We start from the raw sequence: 23,286 nt of genomic DNA, 5'->3' as shown, positions 1-23,286 counted from the left end.
GTCAAAGTGGTAGTTGCGTAGACTGTCAACGAAGGGACGGAAATCTCTTATATTTAATTTAAAAAAATCTTCATTTGTTTTCCTAAGATGAAGAAAAGTCTTACGGGTTTGGAACAACGTGAGGGGGAGTACATTTTCATTTTTGGATGACCTAACGCTTTCAAGGCACAGCCATAAACATAAAATGGACTGTTTAGTTCTAGGGTTCAATGCGAATGGTGGAAAATTACTCAAATGCCCACTCTAAATGCACTATTACGATAAAGTGACCATGGCTCATGTTATCTGTATTAGGAAGAAACCATATGATATTCTGAAAATGTTGGAAGAGTTTAATTCTTCTAACAAATAAAAAAAATAAAGTTTTAGAAATTAATATAATAGTAATAATAAATAATAATAATAACCTTTTAGCCTTATAATATCTTTTTATTATAAAGCATCTTTATAGTATACTTAATGCATAGCATATTTCCTTTCTATAAAACATAGAAATAAAATATAATTCACAATTCATATGACGATTACTGTATGAGAGTTTCCTTAATGCACCAAAACAATTAATAAGTTATAATAAAAATTATATTTATTTCATTAGTCAGCTATTTTATGAATATCATTTTTTTTTTACTTTTCCATTTTGTAGTTAAAACTGAAGTGTGTCATTCCTGTGCTACTAACGTCACCAAAAAGAACAGCAAAAACGATGTTGCTATATCGGTCTGCTTTGGATATTTAAACAAACAGAGCAATGGCTAGTTCATATTACATATTACCTAGTATTGGAGAACATATTTTTTTAAAAATTACAAAAAAATACACACTTCAGATATAAAAAATAAAGTCTCATATTCAGTAAGACTATAGTTTTGTTGCTGTTTTTCCAAGATAATCACAGAAATAGGTATGATGAAGTGTTGTAATGATTATCTATTGAACTCATCAGATGCCAGATAATAATAAAGTGGGACTAAATTCAGTCGAAAGCCTTTTTCCTCCAACAGGAGCCCTTTCAGCAAAGGCCAACCTAACACAGGGTTTCTGTTTTGTTTAAAAAAATAAAATAATAATCTACATGTTTCATTCTCTCTGTGTATCTACCTCTTACTGGTATTGAATGGCACACCAGGCGTACTGAAGCTGGTTGTTGTGACTCATTGTGTCGTCTTGTTCTCCCTCCCCTTTAGCTCTGCCTGCTTTTCAGACGGGAGAGGGAGACGCAGCCCCTCCACCATTGATGACCTCCTGTTCTGCTCATGCACGCTCGCACCTCTCCACCAACGTCACTATCGATCCGCATGCTTCTGTCTCTTACTCTCTAAGCCGATCGCTCCCAAAAAGCCCCATCTCTGTACTGATGTTTCAGGGTGGAGGCGGTCAATTTTAACCAACTGGAGGTTTCTTCCTGTTTCTTTTGTTAAACCAAATGAATGAGCAGTTCTATAATACACAGAAGCGAGACCTCTGAAATGTTTGGTTTTACAATCAAAATGAAATGTGGCAAGTCCACTATAATATTATGGTATGCTAGAGCCACACAAGAGCATATGTTGTTGTTGTTCCTGTCAGTATCATAAGGGGGCAGTTGAATTTGAGGGCTGAAAGTGAGTCATCAGCTGAGGAATAATGATTTAGCTCTAAATCACAGGAAGAAATTGAATCAGAGAAAAACAGTGATGCATGTGTGCCAGGAAATATTTTATATATATATATATATATATATCCTAGGGCAAAGTAGCCTGGCTCCGCCCTCCTACGTACTTCCGCTCAATTTTCATTTTCCTTCAGTACTACTCTATGTACAAATGAAATGTACGAGAGTCTGGTAAAACCAGGCTAAGGGCAAAGTGCCTCTAAACCATGAAATGTTTTAACAATATGTCACATTCACTCTTTCTGCTATTTGTTAAAATCGCCTGTCTGCATAAAATAATCAAAACCGCTTTTATTTAATAATGTGAAATTGAACATTAAATCAGCTAAAGTTGCTGTCATTAAAATAGATTTATTAATTACAATTGCAACAATTTCCTCATGCAGTCTTTTCTTTAATCCAGTTTTCTTACAGTATCTAATTGTTTCCGAACCATAAGTTAATTTGTGGCTTTTCATGACAGAAGAGCATGAAGGATGAAGATTTTTGTGGTTGCTATGGACACATGGAGCGAAAGCTTGATAGTGCATCATTATTTAAAGGCTCTGACCTCATGTACTTGAGGGTACCGTGCACAAAAAGTATTGATCTGCAGATATTTCATTTGTAAATGATAAAACTATAAAAAGAAAATGGAAAAAAACGATGTGGAAAAGCAGTGGAATATAAAATAGAAACATGAACGTTCAAACTTGAAGATAAAAAAGGGAGTGACTCACTATCACGAGTGCTATCATAGGCGTCTCTCCCTTGAGGTGAACAGAAACTAAATTTCTCCTTCTTAGCGTGAGATTAAATTGAAAAACGTGCCTTGTGACATTGTGACACCCGACCCTTCCTCTTTCTCTCCCCGATGTATTTTCCCAGCTAGTACTAATGACACGTATCCATTAGAAGCTACTAATTACTCTGTCTTTGTGGTGTGCTGCCCAGCGGTGGAGTGGAACAGTTGGCCTATGGCGTCTGTCTTAGAGCATGTTGTCTCTGTCTCACCAGTTAATCAGTGTGCAGTGGAATGAAGGAAGAATAAAAAGACCCACATACACACTGCCTGTTTTTGCAAGCAAGGAAGCAAATGTAGTTTTAGATTTTTGATTTAGTTCACACAGTGTTTCTAATATGTTTTGTATGTAGCTGTAAATGAGTTTAATTATGCATAGGAATAATTTACCGAGACATTTTTCTGAAGTAGCTGCTTTTTTCATTACCAAGAAACCAGCAATGACCAGGAGCTGTCAGTATACGTCTAATATGCTATATCCCAAGTCTTCTGAAGCCATACAACAGATTTGTGTCTAGCATAGACTGAAATGAAATGTTGTTCAATCTTGCCTTAAATCTTACTTGATAGCTCTGGTCAACCTTTACTTTTAATTTTGTGGCCATACAAGTTATGAAATACCTGATGGTGCATAAATGATGACAATTTTCATTTTTGGGGGGTGAGCTATGCCTTTAATAAATCTTTAAAATGTTTTAATTACATTTAATTTATAGTTTAAAAATGTAAAAAATAATGTAAATACATAAATTACTTAATTTATTTAAATATGATAAATGACACAAACTAATTATATATATATATATATATATATATATATATATATATATATATATATATATATATATATATATATATATATATATATATATATATATATATATATATATATATATATTAGGGCCGTCAATCGATTAAAATGTTTAATCTAATTAATTACATACTCTGTGATTAATTAATCTAAATGAATCGCATACATAATTTTTGCTGTGAAAGTATTTTAAATATTTCAATTCAAATTAATCAATGAATAATCAGCATTAGTGACATTAAAGTTCAAAAACGATTTTATTATTGGCCATAACAATAAACAACATGACCTAATATGCTGAGGAAATAAATTAAAAAGTGCTTCAGGAAGAAGTTTTTTTCACTGTACATACAAACAGGGCTTGACATTAACTTTTTTGCTCACCAGCCACTGTGGCTAGTGGTTTTCCAAAGTTACTAGCCACTCAGCATTTTCACTGGCCACAATTTTGCTGCTTGGAAATTACATTTTATATGATTAAAGTTGAATTTGGCATGCTTAAATTACTTTTTTTTTTTTGTCATTTTACTTGATTTAGAAGATTTAAAACCCTTTCAAACTTGCAATGCAGAGTGACCAGCCAAATCAAGACTACATTGTATGTCAGCTGGTATGTGCAGGTGGGCAAGGGGTGGGCAATATGGCTAATATGAGAAATTGAATATAGGCTAAATAAAAGAACAAAGAAGCAAATTACAAAAACAATAATACATTTCTTTAAAAAATATACAGTAGGTTTATTTAATATGTATACATTTATTTGATTGATTAACATTAATGACATACAGGTATTCATTTGTGCTGCTGAATGCATGGACGTTGTAACGAGTAGGAATATAGTGTGGCCCCTCTAAGAGTGCGGTGCCGTGGAATGTATACGCTACGCAGTTTTTCGCGTGCATATGATACGCACTTTATGGCGTGTATATGACATGCTCTTGGGTAGGATAGTGGACATTGCAGGACATCGCAGACGACTTAATTTTTTATCAGCACTTCCATCAGGCTACGTAAATGTTCCAATCAATGATCCAGGCAGCGCGTTCTCGTCTCCCTCCTTCATTTTACAGCTCAGGGTCAAAGTCCAATACAGAATGGATTAATCTGCGTTATTTTTTTTAGCGCGTTATTTTTCCTCAGATTAATTAATCTTAAATTAACGTGTTATTTTGACAGCCCTAATATATATGTTTAATCTAATTAATTACACGATGTGGCGATTAATTAATCAAATTAATCGCCAATGGACAAGCAAGCAAACATGACACATGAGCTTATTCAAGCAAAAGCCAGCATATATTAGTTCTGAAATAAAACAAAATCAATGTTCCTTGCCTATTGAGAAGAAATAACTCAACCTCGGCCTTCGCTCCTTGAGTTCTCTGCAGCGCTGGAAAGCTGATCCCATATTTACACAGGCCCTACTTCTTGCCTGGTCATAAGCCTTCTATTGTTCGACAGACATCTTCCACATTTGTTTTTTATCTGCCATCTCTCTCTTTCTGTCGTCGCTCGGCTTATGTCCGTCCTGTATCGTGTCTTTTGAATAATGACGTGCACTGAGCGCTCTCTTCTCCCTGTCATTAGTAGGTACTGCTCATTGGCTATACGTTTGTTTTGGTACTCGGCCTGAGACACTTTTCTAAAGCAGTTTTGAAATACCACTTACCCCACCTTTAATCGCACATCATATTTGGCTGAGAAATTACTCCCAAAAAAAACTTTAAAGTCATTATTGTGTAAAAAAAAAAATCAAATAGACATCAGAAAAAGTAGCTTCAGAAAGAAATATTTTTGGGTGAACTATACCTTTAATATTTGTTTTTATTAATATGGAAATATGAAATTATTTCTTAATGAAATTATACTCTAAATTAGAAACTAAAACTGCCAGTAGGTGGCGATAAATGTCTGTTTGAGTAAGTTATTGAGTCATTCATTCGATTCAAAACAATAGGTTACTTGCGTAACCCCGGTTCTCTGATAGCATTAAGTGAGGTGTCTCACTATGGGATACGCCCCTTCCGCGTATTACATTACGCCAGCCCCAATTGGCTGGCAGACGTGGCATTGTGTCTGGGAGTGGCCTCCCCATCCCTCAGTATAAAAGGGGCGACACAACGTCACTACAACATTCAAAACAAGCACACCTCTTCCTAGCTTCGCACAGCAAGGAGGATGATCTGGTGAGACACCACACTTAATGTTATCAGAGAACCGGGGTTATGCAAGTAACCTATTGTTTTCTTTCAAGCATTAAGTGAGGTGTGTCTCACAATGGGATATCCTAACTCCCGTATTGCCAGATAGCCTGCCTCGAAGTCTCCTACCAACCACAATCACTGTATCCAGGGCTGAACGAGTCATGAGTCTTTGAGCTGTAACATCCAGTTTATAGAATCTTGCAAATGTATGCGGCGAGGACCAACTCGAACCGCTTCACAAATATCCTGTATCGTGACTCCTTTAAATAGAGCCCACAACGTTGACATTCCCCTCCTTGAGTGTGCACGTAAACCAGATGGGGGTACAAGACCCTTACTGGAATATGCCAACGAAATCGCCTCCACTATCCAGTGCGATAAACGCTGTTTAGTAATTGGCTTCCCCGTACGTGGTTTCGCCCAAGACACGAACAGCTGGTCATTCTCCCTGAACCCTCTGGTTCTTTCTACGTAAATGCGTAAAGTGCGCACTGGGCACAGCGCATTTAACTTTTGCTGTTCTAATGAAGCAAAAGGCGGTGGGGAGAAAGCTCTCAAGAGGGATGATAGAATTAATTATTTTGGGCATAAATGCAGGATTAGGTTTCAGAATTACCCCTGCATCCCCAGGCATGAACTGCATACATGCTGAATGCACCAAAAGTGCATGGATCTCGCTTACCCGCTATGCTGAAGCCAAAGCTAACAGCAGCGCTGTCTTAAGGCCAATTTATACTTCTGCGTCGAGTGTAAGCCGTAGCTACGCCGTAGGCTGTGTGATGTGGGCGTTCCCTACGACGTACCCTGACGCCACCTCTCCAAAAATTTAACAACGCATCACTTCTACGCAGACTGCAAGCGTCGTGATTGGTCTGACACATCACAATGGGTGCATTTTGTTTTGTGATTTCAATGGAACGAATAAAGTCTCCGCAACAGCAATCGATTGAAGCGCTCGTCTGCACGAACCACCGATACTGAAAACAGCGTCACGAGCCCTCTGCATGATTTCAAAAACGCATTTCAGCACCAGATCGCCTCTTATGTAACTCTACTAATCAACTAGAGATGCTTAATTTGTATTACATACAACAACTCAAGCCTCAAGAAAAGTCCCTATCTGCCGCCATCACTGCTGCTGATACTTCGGGTGCGTCTCAATCAGCTCTAGTTCAGTAGTCAGGGCACTGATCAGGGAATCAGCCCATTGACTTATGTCCTGATCAGTGCCCTGACTACTGAACCAGGGAGCTGATTGAGACGCATGCAATGACAATGTAAACAAGCCGCTTCTTCTTCGGCTTTTGTCTTGATACTGTGGGTTACCATCAACATGCCCGTGGACACTGCCTCCTAGCGGTCTGCATGTGTAATTGCACATTGACGCGGACAACAACGCAGAAGTATAAATGAAAACCAACACGTAACTTGCGGCGTAGAGGATACGGCCTAGGTCTGACGCAGAAGTATAAATCAGCCTTTAAACAACAATATTTTGAAATCAATCTTGTCCAACAGTTCAAATGGGGACATTGAAATAGCATCAAGCTCTGTTTTCCACACAGAACATCTGGAAGTGGGAACTTCGAAACTCGTTCCTTGTTGAACACTGAACTTTTGAGGGTCGGGAGCTAGCGAACAGGGGGGCTGTGGGCTCCCGTCCCTGGGGAAGATCCCATCAAACTGCCTTCTTCTTCCTCCTCGCTCCCTGAGAATGGGCGTGAGGATGAGGTTGAGGAGCTGGCTGAACCGTCTGACCCGTTGCAAGCGGATAGTTCTTTCTGGACCAGGCAGTTCTCTGTTCCGGTACTCCGCCCTGACCCACTTCATTCACGTTCGGTCTCTGCCGTTTAGGAATACGGAAGCTGGGTGGTGGACGGACCGCGGCCTGTGCGAAGGTCTGCCGAGGTGGCGGAGGGGGTGCAGTCTGCGACTTTCTAGTCATGCAGAGTTGCAGAGCCTCATCATCCCTCTTCTTTTCCTCGCATCTCTTTTGCATCAGTGTCAGAGCTGAGCCAAAAATGCCCTCTGCGACCATCGTCCTCTCTCCTGAATGACCATTGTGAACATGACCTTGCCCGTGGCTTGAACCGTGCATCTCTGAAGACGCAAAGAGAGATCTGTAACGACACAGATCTCTTCCCAATGTGTCTGACCTGGCATGGTTGACGCTTCGTCCTGCAGCTCCGCTTGGTACGCGGTTAGCATAGAGATCGCGTTCAGAGCCCTGACAGAGAGAGCGACTGCTTTGTAAGCGTTTTCCGTCATGCTCGACTGGAATCTGTCCGCTTTGGATGGTAATGTCGGATTTGCAGCCACCGTGCGCTTTGGGTGTAAGTGCGCGGCAACTAATGGCTCCATGGGGGCATTCGGAGAAGGCCATCCTTCTCCATCCCCTCCACACAGGCATCTTACTGGTGCACGGTTTTTCCTTCCAGGTCACCGCAACCTCCTCCAGGAGCTCTGAAAATACTGTAAGGAGCTGTCGTGCTGCCCGTTTCGCTCTCGGCAGCCTCTTGCCCTCATAGCGAGACTTTGCAGTCTCTGCTACCACGGTCGGCCACGGAATATTTAGTTTATCTGCAGAGTGTTTGCACACATCTTGCAGATCAACACTGAGAAGCGGAGAGGATGGTGCCCCACCCGCCTCTTCCGTGGTTCCCACCACGGCGAGGAGTTGTGCCGAGTGCGCAGGGGGAAGGAAGAGGAGTCCTCGAAATCTTCCTCTTCTTCAGAGAGAAGAAAATCCCTCTTCCCTCTTCCTCGAAATCAAGCGCATCCTCATCCTCATCCTCGTCCGTGCTGAGCACGCTGGGCAGAGGGAACCACACATCAAGCTCTTCACCCCAGGATAAAGCTGCCGTGGTGGGCAGCTCTACTACAGGAATGGTTACCTGCGGGGTGGCAACTGGAACAGGGTTAGGTGACATGAGGGGATCTTGGCCTGACAGGCTAGCTTGGCATGCTAGCCTGCGACGAAGGCTCTTCATGGTGAAGCGTGCGCAGTGTTCGCCAATTGGGCATGTTTCAGCCTGAGACATGCAGAGCAGACCTGGTGTGTGTCCTTGCATGAAATTTTTAATTGGCATGCATTTGCTCTCTCGCTCTAGTCGCGCGCATGCCCTTCCGGGAGAAGAGCCCGTACAAGGACATTCCGCCCTTGTTCATCACGCAGACCCATACTTGAAAAAAACATTTACGAAACTTGTGACAAACCGGAAGGAGTATTTTTGGCACATAAATACTCCCATCAAACGTCCAACTTATTTTTTGAAACATTGTCCATGTTTAGCATGGGAATCCAAGTATTTAACAGTATAAATAGCTCAGTTTGCATGAAACAGCATTTCACCCCCCCTTTAAAATTAAAACATGGAAGAATTTTTTTTTATTATTCATTAAAAAAGAAAGTTAATATTATTACTGTGAGAAGTACATTCTACTGTTCAATAGTAAGATATTTCTGTTATAATTTCTTCAAGTTAAACCAAACTTTTATTTTGGATGACCTTTGAGTTTCTGTGTGCATATGATATGATGATAGTTTTATCAATACAAATGGTGAAATGTTGGTGAAGTAACTCTCAGAGCAGCTCTGGAGATTAAGTTCATGTGTTCATGTCCTCATATAGTGAGACGGCAGACACTGAAAACACCACGAGCATCATGAGTGCTTCAATATGTGTGTAGTAGAAGAAACTGCGGCGTTCATTCAAACAGACACCAGCAGAACATGCAGACTTAAGATTTCTATAGCAGTCTTATTGAGCTTTACTATTCACAGCTGCTAGTTAAAATTACAATTTGATTAAGTATACAGTCCTACTTTTGATATATTCATCCAAAATTTGCCACATTCTGTGACATTGCACATTATACTGTAAATTCCATTTTAATGACTGAATTCTACAATTTCTTCTGCGTTTTACCGCATTGTGGGAATCATAGTGCCCTATATTTATTTTGTGGACCCCCTGGATGTGGGGTACGGACCCTACTTTGAGAACCACTGTTCTCAGTGGTTCTTAAAGACCAGTAAGCAAAGTGAATGAATGGTGAAAAACAAAATGGTGGGGAAAAAAAATAAAACCTTGAACGGTCTGACCTCAACAGATTCTTCTTCACACAAGTTTTTGAGTTAAAGATGTGAATGAATCATTCGTTTTGTGAGATTTTCAGCCATTTTAATGGCACATATTTTGTGTCAGTGCTTTTGAGGATGGATTCGTATTGTTTAGGGTGTGACGTGTGGGTGGGTGGATGGCTCTGGGAAATGGACCCGAGGTGTAGCTGCCACTGTGGCTCTAAGAAACCACTGAGACGCTTTCAACAGGAGAGATGATGACTCATGCATTGACTTTTGAGTGAGAACACAGGATAGTGTCTCTAGTGTGAGCGTGCGTGTTTGTAAGGAAGAAAAAGAGGGAGAATGCGCAAATGTGTTTCCTCTTTGAAAAGCAGCGACGAACTTTATGGACGGTGGCCTCATACTTAGAGCAAAATCAATGTCTGGGTGAACATTAAGTAGCTTTGTAGCTTTCAAGTAGTTTTCATCATGAATAAAATATTTTACTTTTCTCTTTCTGGACTGTTTTTGTATTCCAACAGGTTGTCCTGGACTTGACCTTCGGGGCCGGAAGTCACTCGAAGGCCATCCTGCAGTCGGTTCCTGGTGTAACAGTGGTGGCAGCAGATCGTGACCCCACAGCTTTCCAAATGGCTCAGCGTTTAGCTGAAGAATACCCGTGAGTTTACTCCTTAATCAAATTTGGACATGGTGCAAGGGCTAAACTGCCAGAGGAACTCGACACGTGTCTTAATACCTGCTTGTGACCTGCTCTGTCCCTGTTGCAATCAAGTGGGTGGCGGTCACGGGGCTCTCTGGTTTTTATTTGTGTGTGTGTGAGAGAGATCCTCCAGTGCAGATACAGAATCCCCGCTCTCACCCACGCTCAGTCGAAAGGCCCAAGCGTCTCATTTGTCAACGGGGCCTAAGGCTTCAATGACAGGGAGAGACGCTGCCGCCCACGCAGGTTCCCCTGTTTCCTGCGTGAGAGAGTGTAGGATGACGAGAGAGAGAGAGAGGGAGAAATAGAGCTAGTGTTTAATAAAAGAGAACCAGAGGAGAAGGCATGAGGGCTTTGCGGGCGTGTGGTGTGTGCGCGTGTGCATGAGGCAGCACTGAAGAAAGCTCCAAATGAGATGTTCCTGACTCTGCAGCGTGGGCAGAGATACCTCTTTACGTGGATTCTGGGGAAACCTGTCTCAGAGGGACCGCTGCTACAGAAACCAACGTAGGAGAGAGGAATGAGAGAGGGAGAGAGAGAATCAGGACAAGCTATTCTGTCAGCAGCTATATACTCCACCAATGAGGCCTTTGACTCCCACTCATGATGAGAGGCTGGAGAAGCTGAAGAAATCATGCAATTAGCCAATATTATTGGATGGCTGTGTAAGAGGAGCAGGCAGCCCACACAATCATCTCTCTCTCTCTCTCTCTCTCTCTCTCTCTCTCTCTCTCTCTCTCTCTCTCTCTCTCTCTCTCTCCGCTCCTCTTCTTTCCTAACATCTACTCTCATCTCATCTTCTCTCCTTTTCTCCTCCTCTTTTCTCTTCTCCTCCTGTATCCTCACTTCTAAACTCTCATCTCATTTTGTATACTCTCCTCTCATTTCTCATTCTCCTTATGCTTTTTTCCTCTCTCCTTTCTTTTCTTTTCTTTTCTTCTCTTTTCATTTCATCTTCTCACATCTCCTCTCCTCTTCTCCCCTCTTCTTCTTTTCTCCCAGATCTCGTCTCACTTTTTCTCTCTTCTTGTCTTTTGTATCCTTCCCTCTCATTTCTGATTCTCCTCTTGCTTCTTTTTTTCTCCTTTCTTTTTTCCTCTTTTTATCTCCTCACGTCTCTTCTCATCTCATCTCCCTCTTCTCCCCCTTTCCTCTCATGTCTTCTTCCCTCTTCTCGCCTCTTATATTCTCCTATTTTCTTGTTCCCTCTCCCTTTTTCACCTCTCCTCTTTTCTTCTCACCTCTCATCCTGCCTCCTCTCTTCTTCTTGTGTTGTCTCCTCTTTTCCCATTTCTTCTCTTCTTCTCTTGCCTCCTCTTCTTTTTACACCTCTTCTCTTCTCCTCTTGTCTCATCTTGCCTCTAATCTAATCTTCTCATCTTATCTTATCTTGTGTCCTCTCCTCTCCTCTCCTCTCCTAATCCTTTTCATTCTTCTCTCATTCTCATTGAATGTTTGCTTTTCTGAGTTCTTATTAGAGGATTTAAATGGCAAGGTGTTAAGACATTGGCATCTATTCCCTTAAACAGTCTTAATCAGACACAGATTTACAGTCATGCTCCAAGAGAACCACGTCATTGATGATTTCAATACCTTCTGTTGCCTCAGTACCTCCTTGTCACTTTAACACTTACTAAGTAAATAAATTAATAACATCAAGATATGTTTTTACTTTTGTCAGAATTAGGGATGCACCGAATCCAGGGTTCGGGTTCGGATTCGGCCGAATATTGGGCTTTTTGACTGGGTTCGGTTTCTGCCGAACCTCAGAATTTTTTTCCACCGAACCCGAACACTAGGCTTGCACTATGCGCGCCCCGCTGGTCGAACGTAATGACGCCGCTGTTGAAAGTGAAAATGGAACTCATGAACAGAAAACGTGGCAGTAGGCCTATACTTTAAGTCAAAAGAAGGCGATTCAAGTTGAGCTACGCGTTCAATTTGCAATCCCGATTTGTCTCGTGATGACAAGGACCCTAAACAACAGCCGCTGTTATAACATTTGCATATGAAACATCCGAGAGAATACGAGTTGTGCATGAAGGAATCTACAGACAGCAGCCAAAATGTATTTTATTTTACCTTGCAAACAGCCTATAGATCTATAGATCAGATAAAATATAAATAAAATTAATAAAATAGGCCTACACTAAATATTTTTCACTTAAATAATTACCAAATTAAGATGACAAAACGAAAATACACTGAATCCGTAAGCTTGAAGAACCGGAATTAGGTAAATAGGTAGATAATATAGGCTACTATATATCTTTACATATACTATTCTCTTAAAACCATCATTTCGTTATTTCTACTAACCCAAATAATGATTCATCCGCTAGGTTGCACGGGAGGGGGAAAAATAGGTTCCTTCCACTTAAGAGTTGAGCTCTTTTTATTAATATATCTCTTAACATAAATACTATTTTCTACTTTAAAAAAAATAACTTCGTTATTTTACTAACCCAGTGTTTTGTATGTGAATGCTGTTTCACGTGAATAATACCACAGGAGTGAAACACAAAGCTTTGTTTAGCCTAGAAAGGAAATAATGGTCAGAGAGCTCTTTTTAATTCTGTTTTGCGATCTGTATCTGGTCACTCGATTTTCCGTGAATTTGAACAATAGGCCTAGTCCATTTTATCCCAATGGACATGGACATCTCGTTTCTTTTCCCAAATCTTCACTTGCGTCGCACCCATGTTCGCAGGGGATTATAAACGTTTCTTCCTTTCGTTTGCTTATAATTAAGTCTATTATAACTTCACATCCTTTACTGTGGGAAAGTATAAAAAACACTGTAAGACGAATAGCCTTTTACTTCAAATTTTATTTAACACAGTTTGTTCTTGTTATTAAACTTGGTAAGGCGCGTCAAGTTTGGTTTATTTGAATAGCGCATTTCACACCAACACACACACACACACACACACGCCGGTGATTTTAGTTTCGTTTTCTCTGGCAGTGAATAATCAAACATTGTCTAAATGTCTTGACCCTGTGGAAAATAAAATCCACTCTTCAGACCTTTTACAACAAGTGTTGCTTTGCAACATCAGTAGAACATATGATGACAAAGATATTCAAGAAGGTGTCTATTCAGTGTCCCATTCCTCTCAAAGCGCAGAGCGGTATATGACACATCTTTGCGGGGAAATAGTATGAATCAAATATTTTTCTAACTAATATTTAATTTTCATATATTCTTGAGGTTACCATTATTTACTGATAATCGTTTAGATGTTTTATAGGCTGTAGTGTGTTGTTTCACTGACGGAAGTGCTAAAATAAACACGCATGCTTATGGATGTTTCAGCCTCAAATGATTTCAAAATGTAGGCTATATATCTGGCATAGACTACAGTATTTAAAATAGCATATATGCATTAGTTACATTCTCAATTTAATTTACAGAGCAATCCCTGCTAAGTTTTTAGTTTAACTAATACGCTGTCAGACTCGCAACGGGGGCGTGGCATCATCACGATGGTGGCGCTCCATCTTGATGTCGGCACAACCCTAGCGCGCGCCTCCTGCGCTCTCCGTTGGGTTGTTCTTTGAAACAACAGAGGACGACTCGGGGTAATTTTTCTATAAACCATCATGAAATAGCGTTGAGAAGAACATACACGACAATGTTTACTTTAGTAAACTTGACCAAAACAGTTAATGGCATCCCTACACTGCTGTGGACGTTGTTAACTTCATTAATGTGTTTACTTTGATAATGGACTGCGGATGGGAGTAGGATTCGGTATTCGGATTCGGATTCGGCCGAATCTTGACCAGTGGATTCGGTATTCGGCCGAACCCCAAAAATCTGGATTCGGTGCATCCCTAGTCAGAATACAGACCTTCTGTCATCCCAGCATCATGTTTCAGCTCATGTGAGTGAGACACGTAACAGTGTCACGAACATGTGATATGCTTGATATTTGTCTTTAAGACTTGATGAACACATTTACTGTAAGATTGTCACGTTTCCTTTGGTTACTTATGGCAGAAACTGAAAGGAAAAAAGGATTTACAAATGTTAACTGTGTCTGGCAATAATTTACAGCATGTGTTAGCGCTTAAACAAGCTATTTGATTTATGTTTGCCAAGTTTGCTAATAAAGTCTTTCTCTGGGTGACTTACCATTGAAGAAACAGTTTCCCCCTTCACTACATACAAAAAAAGAGATAGAGCATTTAATAAAAGAGAGGAGAAATGCCATTGTTTTTTTCCCCCGCAAATCATATTTTTTCATCTTAGATTTCTTGTTGTTAAAATGTCTTGATGAAATGCCCAGGTTGCCTTGATCCATTCACCAAACCAAAGACACATATTGTACTTAATAGGTTTTAGACCTTGACTCGCTGTGTGTTTGACTGACTGCATTTTTTTCCTTTGTACATTTTCATCTATGCTCCCCTGCTGAATGCAGTCGATCAACATCTTGTCTTCAACCTCAGTGACGTAGATACAAGAGTCAGGCAGCTTGGTGCTGGGGAATATTTCAGGCTTGATTTGTTTGGGTACATCAGGGCACAGTGGACTCTTTCTCTCTCTTCCTTTACTAATATAGACTTAGCTTTAAAAATGTATTATTGGTTATGCTTTAATATCCAAAAGATGGTCTCAGCTTCTGTTTTTTTAGCCAAATGTGCTTTTTTTTAATGACCAGTAATCCAGCCAGAGTCAAAGCACGTTTTCACCACACATTCTGTCACATCCACATTCTACACATATCACTAATCTTTCAGTGTCCTCTTGTGCCATATGTTCAGGAAAATAATCAATCTGAACATGACATAATGGACTTATACATATCATTCAAGATTCAAGAGTTTTATTTGTCACATACACAGTTATATACACAATATACAACTGGCAGTGAAATGTAAACAGGTCCGCTCCATGGACAGTGCAAATAACAGTTACAAGAAATTAAATAGAAATAGAATAAAGTTAGAATAAAAAGTATTAACATAAGTAGAATTATAAATAAATCAAGTAAAAGATAAAAATAGGAAATAAGATAAAAATAAAAATATAAAAAATATGTGGATGATAAGTGAGATAAACTGTGACTTAAAAATAAGTGGTTAACATAAAATATATAGTATGTATATATAGGAAGTATAATGTGCAAGGTTTATACAGGTTGTTACGCAGTAACAATAGGGACGTAAAGTAAAGTGCAGTGCAATTGCAGTATGTGGATGTTAATGTTGAAAGACCGTATGTTTATGCGTGTGCGGGGGTGAAGTGAGTCACGTGACTGAGTTCAGGAGTCTGATGGCCTGGGGGAAGAAACTCCTCCTGAGTCTTTCAGTCTTTGCCATCAGGCTACGGAAGCGCTTCCCAGATGGCAGCAGGGTGAAGTGAGAGTTTGCAGGGTGATTAATGTCTCTGATGATTTTAGTAGCTCTACCTCTGCAGCGTTTGGTGTAGATGTCCTGCAGAGACGGGAGAGCTGAGCCTGAGATGCGCTCGGATAAGCGCACCACTCTTTGCAGGGCTTTGCAGTCGTGACTGGTGCTGTTCCCGTACCACGCTGTGATGCACTGAGTCAGGACACTTTCTATCGCCCCTCGATAGAAAGTTTTCAGGATGGCTGGTGAAACCCTGAATTTCCTCAGCTGGCGCAGGTGGTACAGTCTTTGCCTGGCTTTTTTCACCTGTGTCTGGATGTGTGTAGTCCAGGTCAGATCCTCGGAGATGTTCACACCCAGGTATTTGAAGCTGCTCACTCTCTCTACCGGTGTCCCGCTGATCATGAGAGGGGAGTATGACCGATGCTGTCTCTTCCTGAAGTCCACAATCAGTTCTTTGGTCTTGTTAACATTCAGAGAGAGACAGTTGTCCTGGCACCATGATGTCAGTTGCTCCACTTCGTCCAAGTATGCCGTCTCATTGTTGTTGGAGATGAGACCCAGGACAACAGTATCATCAGCAAACTTGATGATCGAGGTGGAGCTGTGTGTGGACAAACAGTCATGGGTGTAGAGAGAGTAGAGCAGGGGACTCAGCACACAGCCCTGTGGAGCTCCAACACTCAGGGTGATGGAGGTGGAGGTGAACTGGCCTACTCTCACCGCCTGGGGTCTGCCAGTGAGGAAATCTTCAATCCAGAGGCAGAGAGAAGAATTCAGGCCTAGATCCAGGAGTTTGTGTGTTAGCTTAATGGGAACTATGGTGTTAAAGGCTGAGCTATAGTCAATAAATAGCAGCCTGACATAGTTCCCACTTTTGCTGTCGATGTGAGTGAGGCAGGAGTGAAGGACGTGAGAAATGGCATCTTCAGTCGATCTATTGGGACGATAGGCAAACTGAAGAGGGTCCAAAGTGTCAGGAATGGAGGAGCAAATGTTGTTTTTAATGAGTCTCTCAAAGACCTTCATGACTAAAGATGTGAGAGCCACTGGGCGATAGTCATTTAGGCAAGAGGGTTTACTGATCTTAGGTACAGGGATGATGGAGGATCGTTTGAAGGAGGTGGGGACAACAGATGTAGCAAGGGACTCGTTGAATATGGATGTAAAGAGCCCTGCGAGCTGATCAGCACAGGACCGCAGAACACGACCTGAAATACCATCCGGCCCAGCAGCTTTCCTGACATCCACACGTTTGAGTGCCCTCCGAACCTCGTCCTCCGAGACAGAGATCACGTGACCGTTGCTGCTCTGAGGGACTCTCTCTGACGCGTCACTCGCCGGAGTCGCGCTGCCGCGATTACCATCAAAGCGAGCGTAGAAAGAGTTTAACTCGTTCACCAGTAACGGATCAGCTCTCACCTCTGCAGAGGATTTAGTTCCAAAAGCACAGATGGTTCTCAGTCCCTGCCACATCCGCCGGGAGTCGTTGAGTTGGAAATGAGATTCCACTCGGTCTTTATAGCGGAGTTTTGCGGCTTTAACGGCGCGCCGGAGAGCGTAACATGAAGCTTTGTACTCCCTCATATCCCCCGTTAGGAGACCGGCATTGTAAGCGGTGGTGCGCGAGTTTACTGCAGTGCGAATTGAACTGTCCACCCACGGTTTCTGATTAGGGAAGGACGTTATAGTTATTGTTTGTGTGGCTTGCTCTGTCAGTGTGTTAATAAAGCAGAGCGCCACTTCTGTGAACTCGCTGACGTCTTCAGAACTCGCGCGGAACATGTCCCAGTCGACGTCATCAAGAGCTGCCTGTAGCGTGATCTCTGAATGGGATGACCAGCGTTTGACTTCCCTCCTCACCGGGGGCTCTTGAACGAGCCTTTGTTTATATTCCGGTGTGAGGAAAATGGCGGCATGGTCCGATTTGCCAAAAGCTGGCTGTGAACGAGCTTTGTAGGCGTTCTTAAACGGAGAGTAGCAATGATCCAGTGTGTTTGCTCCTCGTGTGGGACAGGAGACATGCTGGTGAAAGTTTGGCAATACTTTCTTTAGGTTTGCTTTGTTAAAATCACCCGCGACGATGAAAGCAGCGTCGGGGTGTTTGTTTATGAAGCCGCTGGTCACATCATGGAGGGCAGATAAAGCCAGCCCCGTGTCTGCTTGTGGTGGAATATAAACAGCAGTGGTGATGACCGAGGAAAACTCCCTCGGTAGGTAGAAAGGCCGGCACATGAGAGTTAAATGTTCCAAGTGAGGCGAGCAGGATCGCGAAAGAATGGAGATGTTCCTAGGATCGCACCATTTCTTGTTTATCATGAAACACACTCCACCGCCTTTAGATTTCCCGGCCTCGGCTGTTCTGTCCATCCGAAAAACAGAGAAGTTCTCGGACGGCGTCACGGCTGTATCCGGGACCGCTGGCGTGAGCCATGTTTCGGACAGACAATAGATGTTGCAGTCTCTCATGTCCCGTTGAAAACTTATCCTGGCTCTAAGATCGTCCATCTTATTCTCCAAGGATTGGACATTTGCGAGCAAAATGCTCGGGAGAGGAGGACTGAATGCTCTTTTTCTCAGTCTGTTGCGGATCCCAGCGCGTTTCCCGCGGTGTTTTTTGAATCTTCGCCGTCGACTCGAGTGGCCATTGTTCAACTCGGCGTCCCGGCGAATCTCAGATGGAAGATTGGAGAAAGTGTCCTGAAACAGGTCAGTGTAGCGGTAACCAATTTCCAGAAGTGATTTGCTGTCGTAACAGATCAAAGCAGATGATCCGTTGGAAAAAATAGAGAGTAAAAGAGAGTAGAATAATAAATAAAAGCAAAGTCTTAGCGGAGCGACCTGAACGGCGACCGAGCACGGCGGCGCCATCTTATTATCGGCATAAGGTCACAGGTCAGGCTTCTTCGTCCCAGTGGGAAATTGTTGCTATTTTAATTTCTGCATCCATCCACTTTAATTTTTTTCATCCATTTTTCATCCATTCCTCATCCATACAGAGTCACTGTTTAGTGGACAGATTGATCTGAAAATGCAGATACTTCAGATCTTGACATTTCCTTTGAGTATCGATCCTCACGTAACAGATCAGGCATAACATTATGATCACTGACAGGTGACGTAAATAACACTGATTATCTATTCATCACGGCACATGTTTGTGGGTGGGATATATTGGGCAGCAAGTGAACATTTTGTCCTCAAAGTTGATGTGTTAGAAGCAGGAAAAATGGGCAAGGGTAACGATTTGAGTGAGTTTGACAAGGACCAAATTGCGATGGTTAGCCAACTAGGTCAGAGCATCTCTAAAACTGCAGCTCATGTGGGGTGTTCCGGTCTACAGTGGTCAGTATCTATCTAAAGTGGTCCAGGGAAGGAGCAGTGGTGAACCGGTGACAGGGCCATGGGCGGCCAAGTTTCATTGATGCACATGGGGAGTGAAGGCTGGCCTGTGTGGTCCAATCAAACAGACAAGCTACTGTAGCTCAAATTTCTCAAGTTAATGCTGGTTCTGATAGAAAGGTGTCAGAATACACAGTGCATTGCAGTTTGTTGTGTATGGGGCTGCATAGCCGTATGTCACTTACCTGGGGAACACATGGCACCAGGATGCACTATGGGAAGAAGGCAAGCCGGCGGAGGCAGTGTGATGCTTTGAGCAATGTTCTGCTGGGAAACCTTGGGTCCTGCCATTCATGTGGATTTTACTTTGACACGTACCATCTACCTAAGCATTGTTGCAGACCATGTACACCCTTTCATGGAAACTGTAATCCCTGGTGGATGTGGCCTCTTTCAGCAGGATAATGTGCCCTGCCACAAAAATGGTTCAGGAATGGTTTGAGGAGCACGACAATGAGTTTGAGGTGTTGACTTGGCCTCCAAATTCCCCAGATGTCAATCCAATTGAGCATCTGTGGGATGTGCTGAACAAACAAGTCCGATCCACGGAGGCCCCACCTCGCAACTTACAGGACTTAAAGGATCTGCTGCTAACATTTTGGTGCCAGATACCACAGCTCAGGGGTCTAGTGGAGTCCATGCCTCGACGGGTCAGGGCTGTTTTTATCAGCAAAAGGGGGACCAACACAATATTAGGAAGGTGGTCTTAATCTTGAAAAAATATTCTTTGATAAAAATAAGTGATAAAAGGAAATGGGACATTGTTAGAAAAAGGAAATATTTCTCCCTCCACTTCTTTTAACATAGAATACAAAAATATCAGACAGTCAGAAAAAAATCAAGAGTAGCAGGTTTATGTGACCTTTGCTAGAAGTTTAGCTAATTAGCAGTCTTGTTAAAAATGTAAAAGCTTATAAATAATGCAGCATTTTTGTTATTAAACGACAAAAAAAGAATTGATACTTTTTTAACTATTTAACTATTTTTAACTTTTTTTAACATAATTTTGCATATTTTTATTTCACGCAAGTATTATAGTTATATTACGTTGAAAAAATAATAATTTAATATCAAATAATTACCTATTTTACCTACATAAACTACAAAGATTTTAGCTTTTACTGGTCTCTGTGTTGCATCGAAAAGTAAGTGGTATTGCACATCTTTGGTATAAAGCTCACTGGCTTTGTCATTGGTCTACGTCATACTACGTCATGGGGAATTTCAGGCTGTTCAGCATCATTGCCCGTCATTTACAGCTAGTTCTGGAATGAAATGCTAGGCAAGTGTTTATCAGTAGCCTGCGCTTAATTTTATAGTCCCTTTCATGTCGACTCTCATGTTTGCACAGAAACAGACAGATTACCTGTCCTACTTAAATAACAGAGCTTCGAGAGTCTGAGTGTCCCTGGAACTAGTATATAATTAGATGGTTTCATCAGATCATTTTTCATTAAATTATTTTTTTGTCTGAGTTTAAAGGAACTGAGGCCACCTCTATTGTTATGAAACAGAGTGTGCCAGTTAACTTATATTTTTTGCTTTACCCTTTTAAGTTTAGATGATGTCAGTATTGTGGGTTGCTAAACTATAAATAGATCGGTTTCTTAGCAATTATGAAGCCATACTTGGAGCACACTCACTCGCTCACACATATCTACACACCCATGAAGCATGTCTTTTTTTTAATAATATAAGATCTTACATAAGGCATTGCTACATCTGATGCTCTGTTTTAACCACATAAAGACGTTAATAATTTAAAATTGTTATGTAAGTGTTTTGCATATTCTCAAATCATTCTGTGGGTTGCAGAGCCACAGAGAAGCTTAGGAAACCCCCACAGTGATTTAGGAGGCAAAAGAGACAAGAGTAAGAGTGCTGAATAACAGAAGACAGAAAGAAATAGAGAGGATTACTGTATGTAGGCAGGGGTAATGAATGTGCTTTTGTAAAAAAAATGCCAGCAATGGAACTGTAATCTGATAAAAGACACTTAATGTTCATTAAATAAATAATTAAATAATGTATTAAATATGGCCATAAACACCAATCCAAACAGATTGGACAAGTGGAGAAAATTGCATAATTTCCCTGTTGTCCGTTTACCAAGTTTGGGCTTTGTCTTAAAAAGATAATTAACTTTAGACATTCTACTAACTATAAGTAACTTTACACCTATATGTCAACTAACTCTCATTAATTTTCAACTATGTCAACTAACTCTCATTACAGTATTAGTAGACTGTCAGGTTAGGGTTAGTAGAATTTACTTGACATGTACAGTACTTGCAAAGTTACATATAGTCAGTAGAATGTCTTTTGGGGGAGCATCAAAATAAAGTTTAAGCAGAAATTGAGACAGTCTACTAACACTCTATAATGACTGGTAGTTGACATGTATGCAACGATAATTAGAAGAATGTCTGAAGTGGACTATCGAAATAAAGTGTTTAACTACATAAATTTCACGATTCGATTTCAGTTTACAAGCTTTTGATTCAGTTCTCTAGATTGTTAAATTTGATATTATTTTGGTTAATTTAGTGTATTCATCAATATAGTGCATATTTTTAGTAAAATGTCCCTCTCTAGAGTTTATTTTTCTAGCTAATTATCAAGCTATGGACATGGAATGGCTTTTCTGAGGTAAATGTAACTTTACGTGACATTGTTTACAAACTGTTTTATTGATGTCTTTCCACGGTTGAAAGACTGATTGAGCAATTACGAGACATGATATATTTCGGTAAGTTGTACTGTATCTTGTATTTTGTCATTCATATTTGTATATGAATTTTCATTGTTTAAGATAGAAAATCTGGGTTTAGGACAAATATAAAATTATAAATCTATGCATAAGGGTTTTGAGGGTTTCAGCACAGTAGAGTTTCCAAGATTGCTGTTGCTGTTTGAGCTTAAACAATATCTGCAAAGTTACGACCATAAGCCGTAAAAAATATGGACACGACACGACTTTATTGACTTCCGCTGACCAGAGTTGAAGCTTTCGTAGGCCCGCACATGGTGCTGACATCTTGGGAAAGAGTCTGCGCAGTAGCGATCTCGGGACCAGAGTTGCGCATTAGAGAGCAGGAAGTAGAGGCACGATTATCAAAAGCCCGCCCACACTCTCACAGATGCAGAACAATTCATTATGTTGGTGTGAAATAAACAGTTATAGAAATGTAGAAATTAAAGCTAAAGCTCCAATCTCCTCCCAAAAATCCTGAAAAAAGTCAGTTTGTGCCTCAGTGACAACTTCACTCAGAGAAGCCGTCAATCTCAGCTGTCAATCATGACGTCACACCCCCCGTTTTTATAGCATCAAATAACTAACTACAACTAAACTTATTTAAAAAACGAACAATTTAAATTAAATCATTGTGATAAAAACTGCATACAATGACAGAAACCAACTTTAGGAAACAATTATTTGAAGTTTAATTTAATTGTTTAGTGTGTCTCGCGTCCATTCTAATACATGGAGAGGTGGGGTTTAGGAGCTATACTGGGACCGGCCACCGGGGGTGATCGAGGCGCGGAGGCTTCAGTTTCTGAGAGGAGCACTACAGGCTTGGTTACGACGCTCAAAGTTCAAAGCAAAGGGAGAGGTTTTCTTTTAAAGAAATTGCTTTTTAAGGATTACAACAAACGGCTGGTAGGGACTACACAAGCTTCCTCCCGGGTTAGTGACATCACTAACCCTGAAATTTACATTAATCCTGCCCCCGGGAACACGCAACAAAGGGGGGTGAGGCTATGTTGAGAATTTATAGATTATCATGACAGAATATGCTAATCAATGACTTGAAGATAGTTAACTCCATCAGCTACATAAATTCATCAACTAACCATTCAGGAACATCTTGTTGCATTCTACATGTTGTCATTTCTTCTTGAGTGTCTCCATTATTGTCCGTCTCCGGTTTGAACATAAAAGGCTGAACTGTTTCATTGCCTGTCTGCATGAGGTAATCAGAGCTGCTAACTGGAGTTCTTGAAGCTCCACCCCATGAGCAGCAACTCATTTGCATTTAGGGACACACAAAAACGGCACGTTTTTGCTCACCCTCAAAAAGTGACAATTTTAACATAAAAAATTAACTGTCTTGTTGTCTTTTATTTTATTAAAATCTGTTAGTTGTAATAAAAGTCAGCCCCTGTGATATAAAAATTGCCTCAAGTTGAAGAAACTCCCTTATATCTGTGCAACAATGTTATGATATATTTTGATGACTTTCTGTCTTGAGGGTATCTAAATACATGTCAAAATTTGTAAGAGATGG

General features: G+C 41.0%; 1 protein-coding gene across 1 annotated transcript in view; it reads left to right on the top strand.

The window, feature by feature from the left end:
• The window catches only part of mettl15 (methyltransferase 15, mitochondrial 12S rRNA N4-cytidine), a 79,695-nt gene that overhangs the window by 32,724 nt on the left and 23,685 nt on the right, over window positions 1–23,286 (top strand). Inside the window, exon 3 of the mRNA XM_079811076.1 lies at window positions 10,059–10,195. Within this exon, the coding sequence (XP_079667202.1) occupies window positions 10,059–10,195 (137 nt within the window). The remainder of the gene's footprint in view (window positions 1–10,058; window positions 10,196–23,286) is intronic.

The sequence above is a fragment of the Gobio gobio genome (assembly GCF_949357685.1).
Source record: "Gobio gobio genome assembly, chromosome: 2".
In the NCBI taxonomy this organism is placed as follows: Eukaryota; Metazoa; Chordata; class Actinopteri; order Cypriniformes; family Gobionidae; genus Gobio; species Gobio gobio.
Note: the sequence above shows the minus strand (reverse complement) of the source record. Positions and strands in the feature narration are given on the sequence as shown.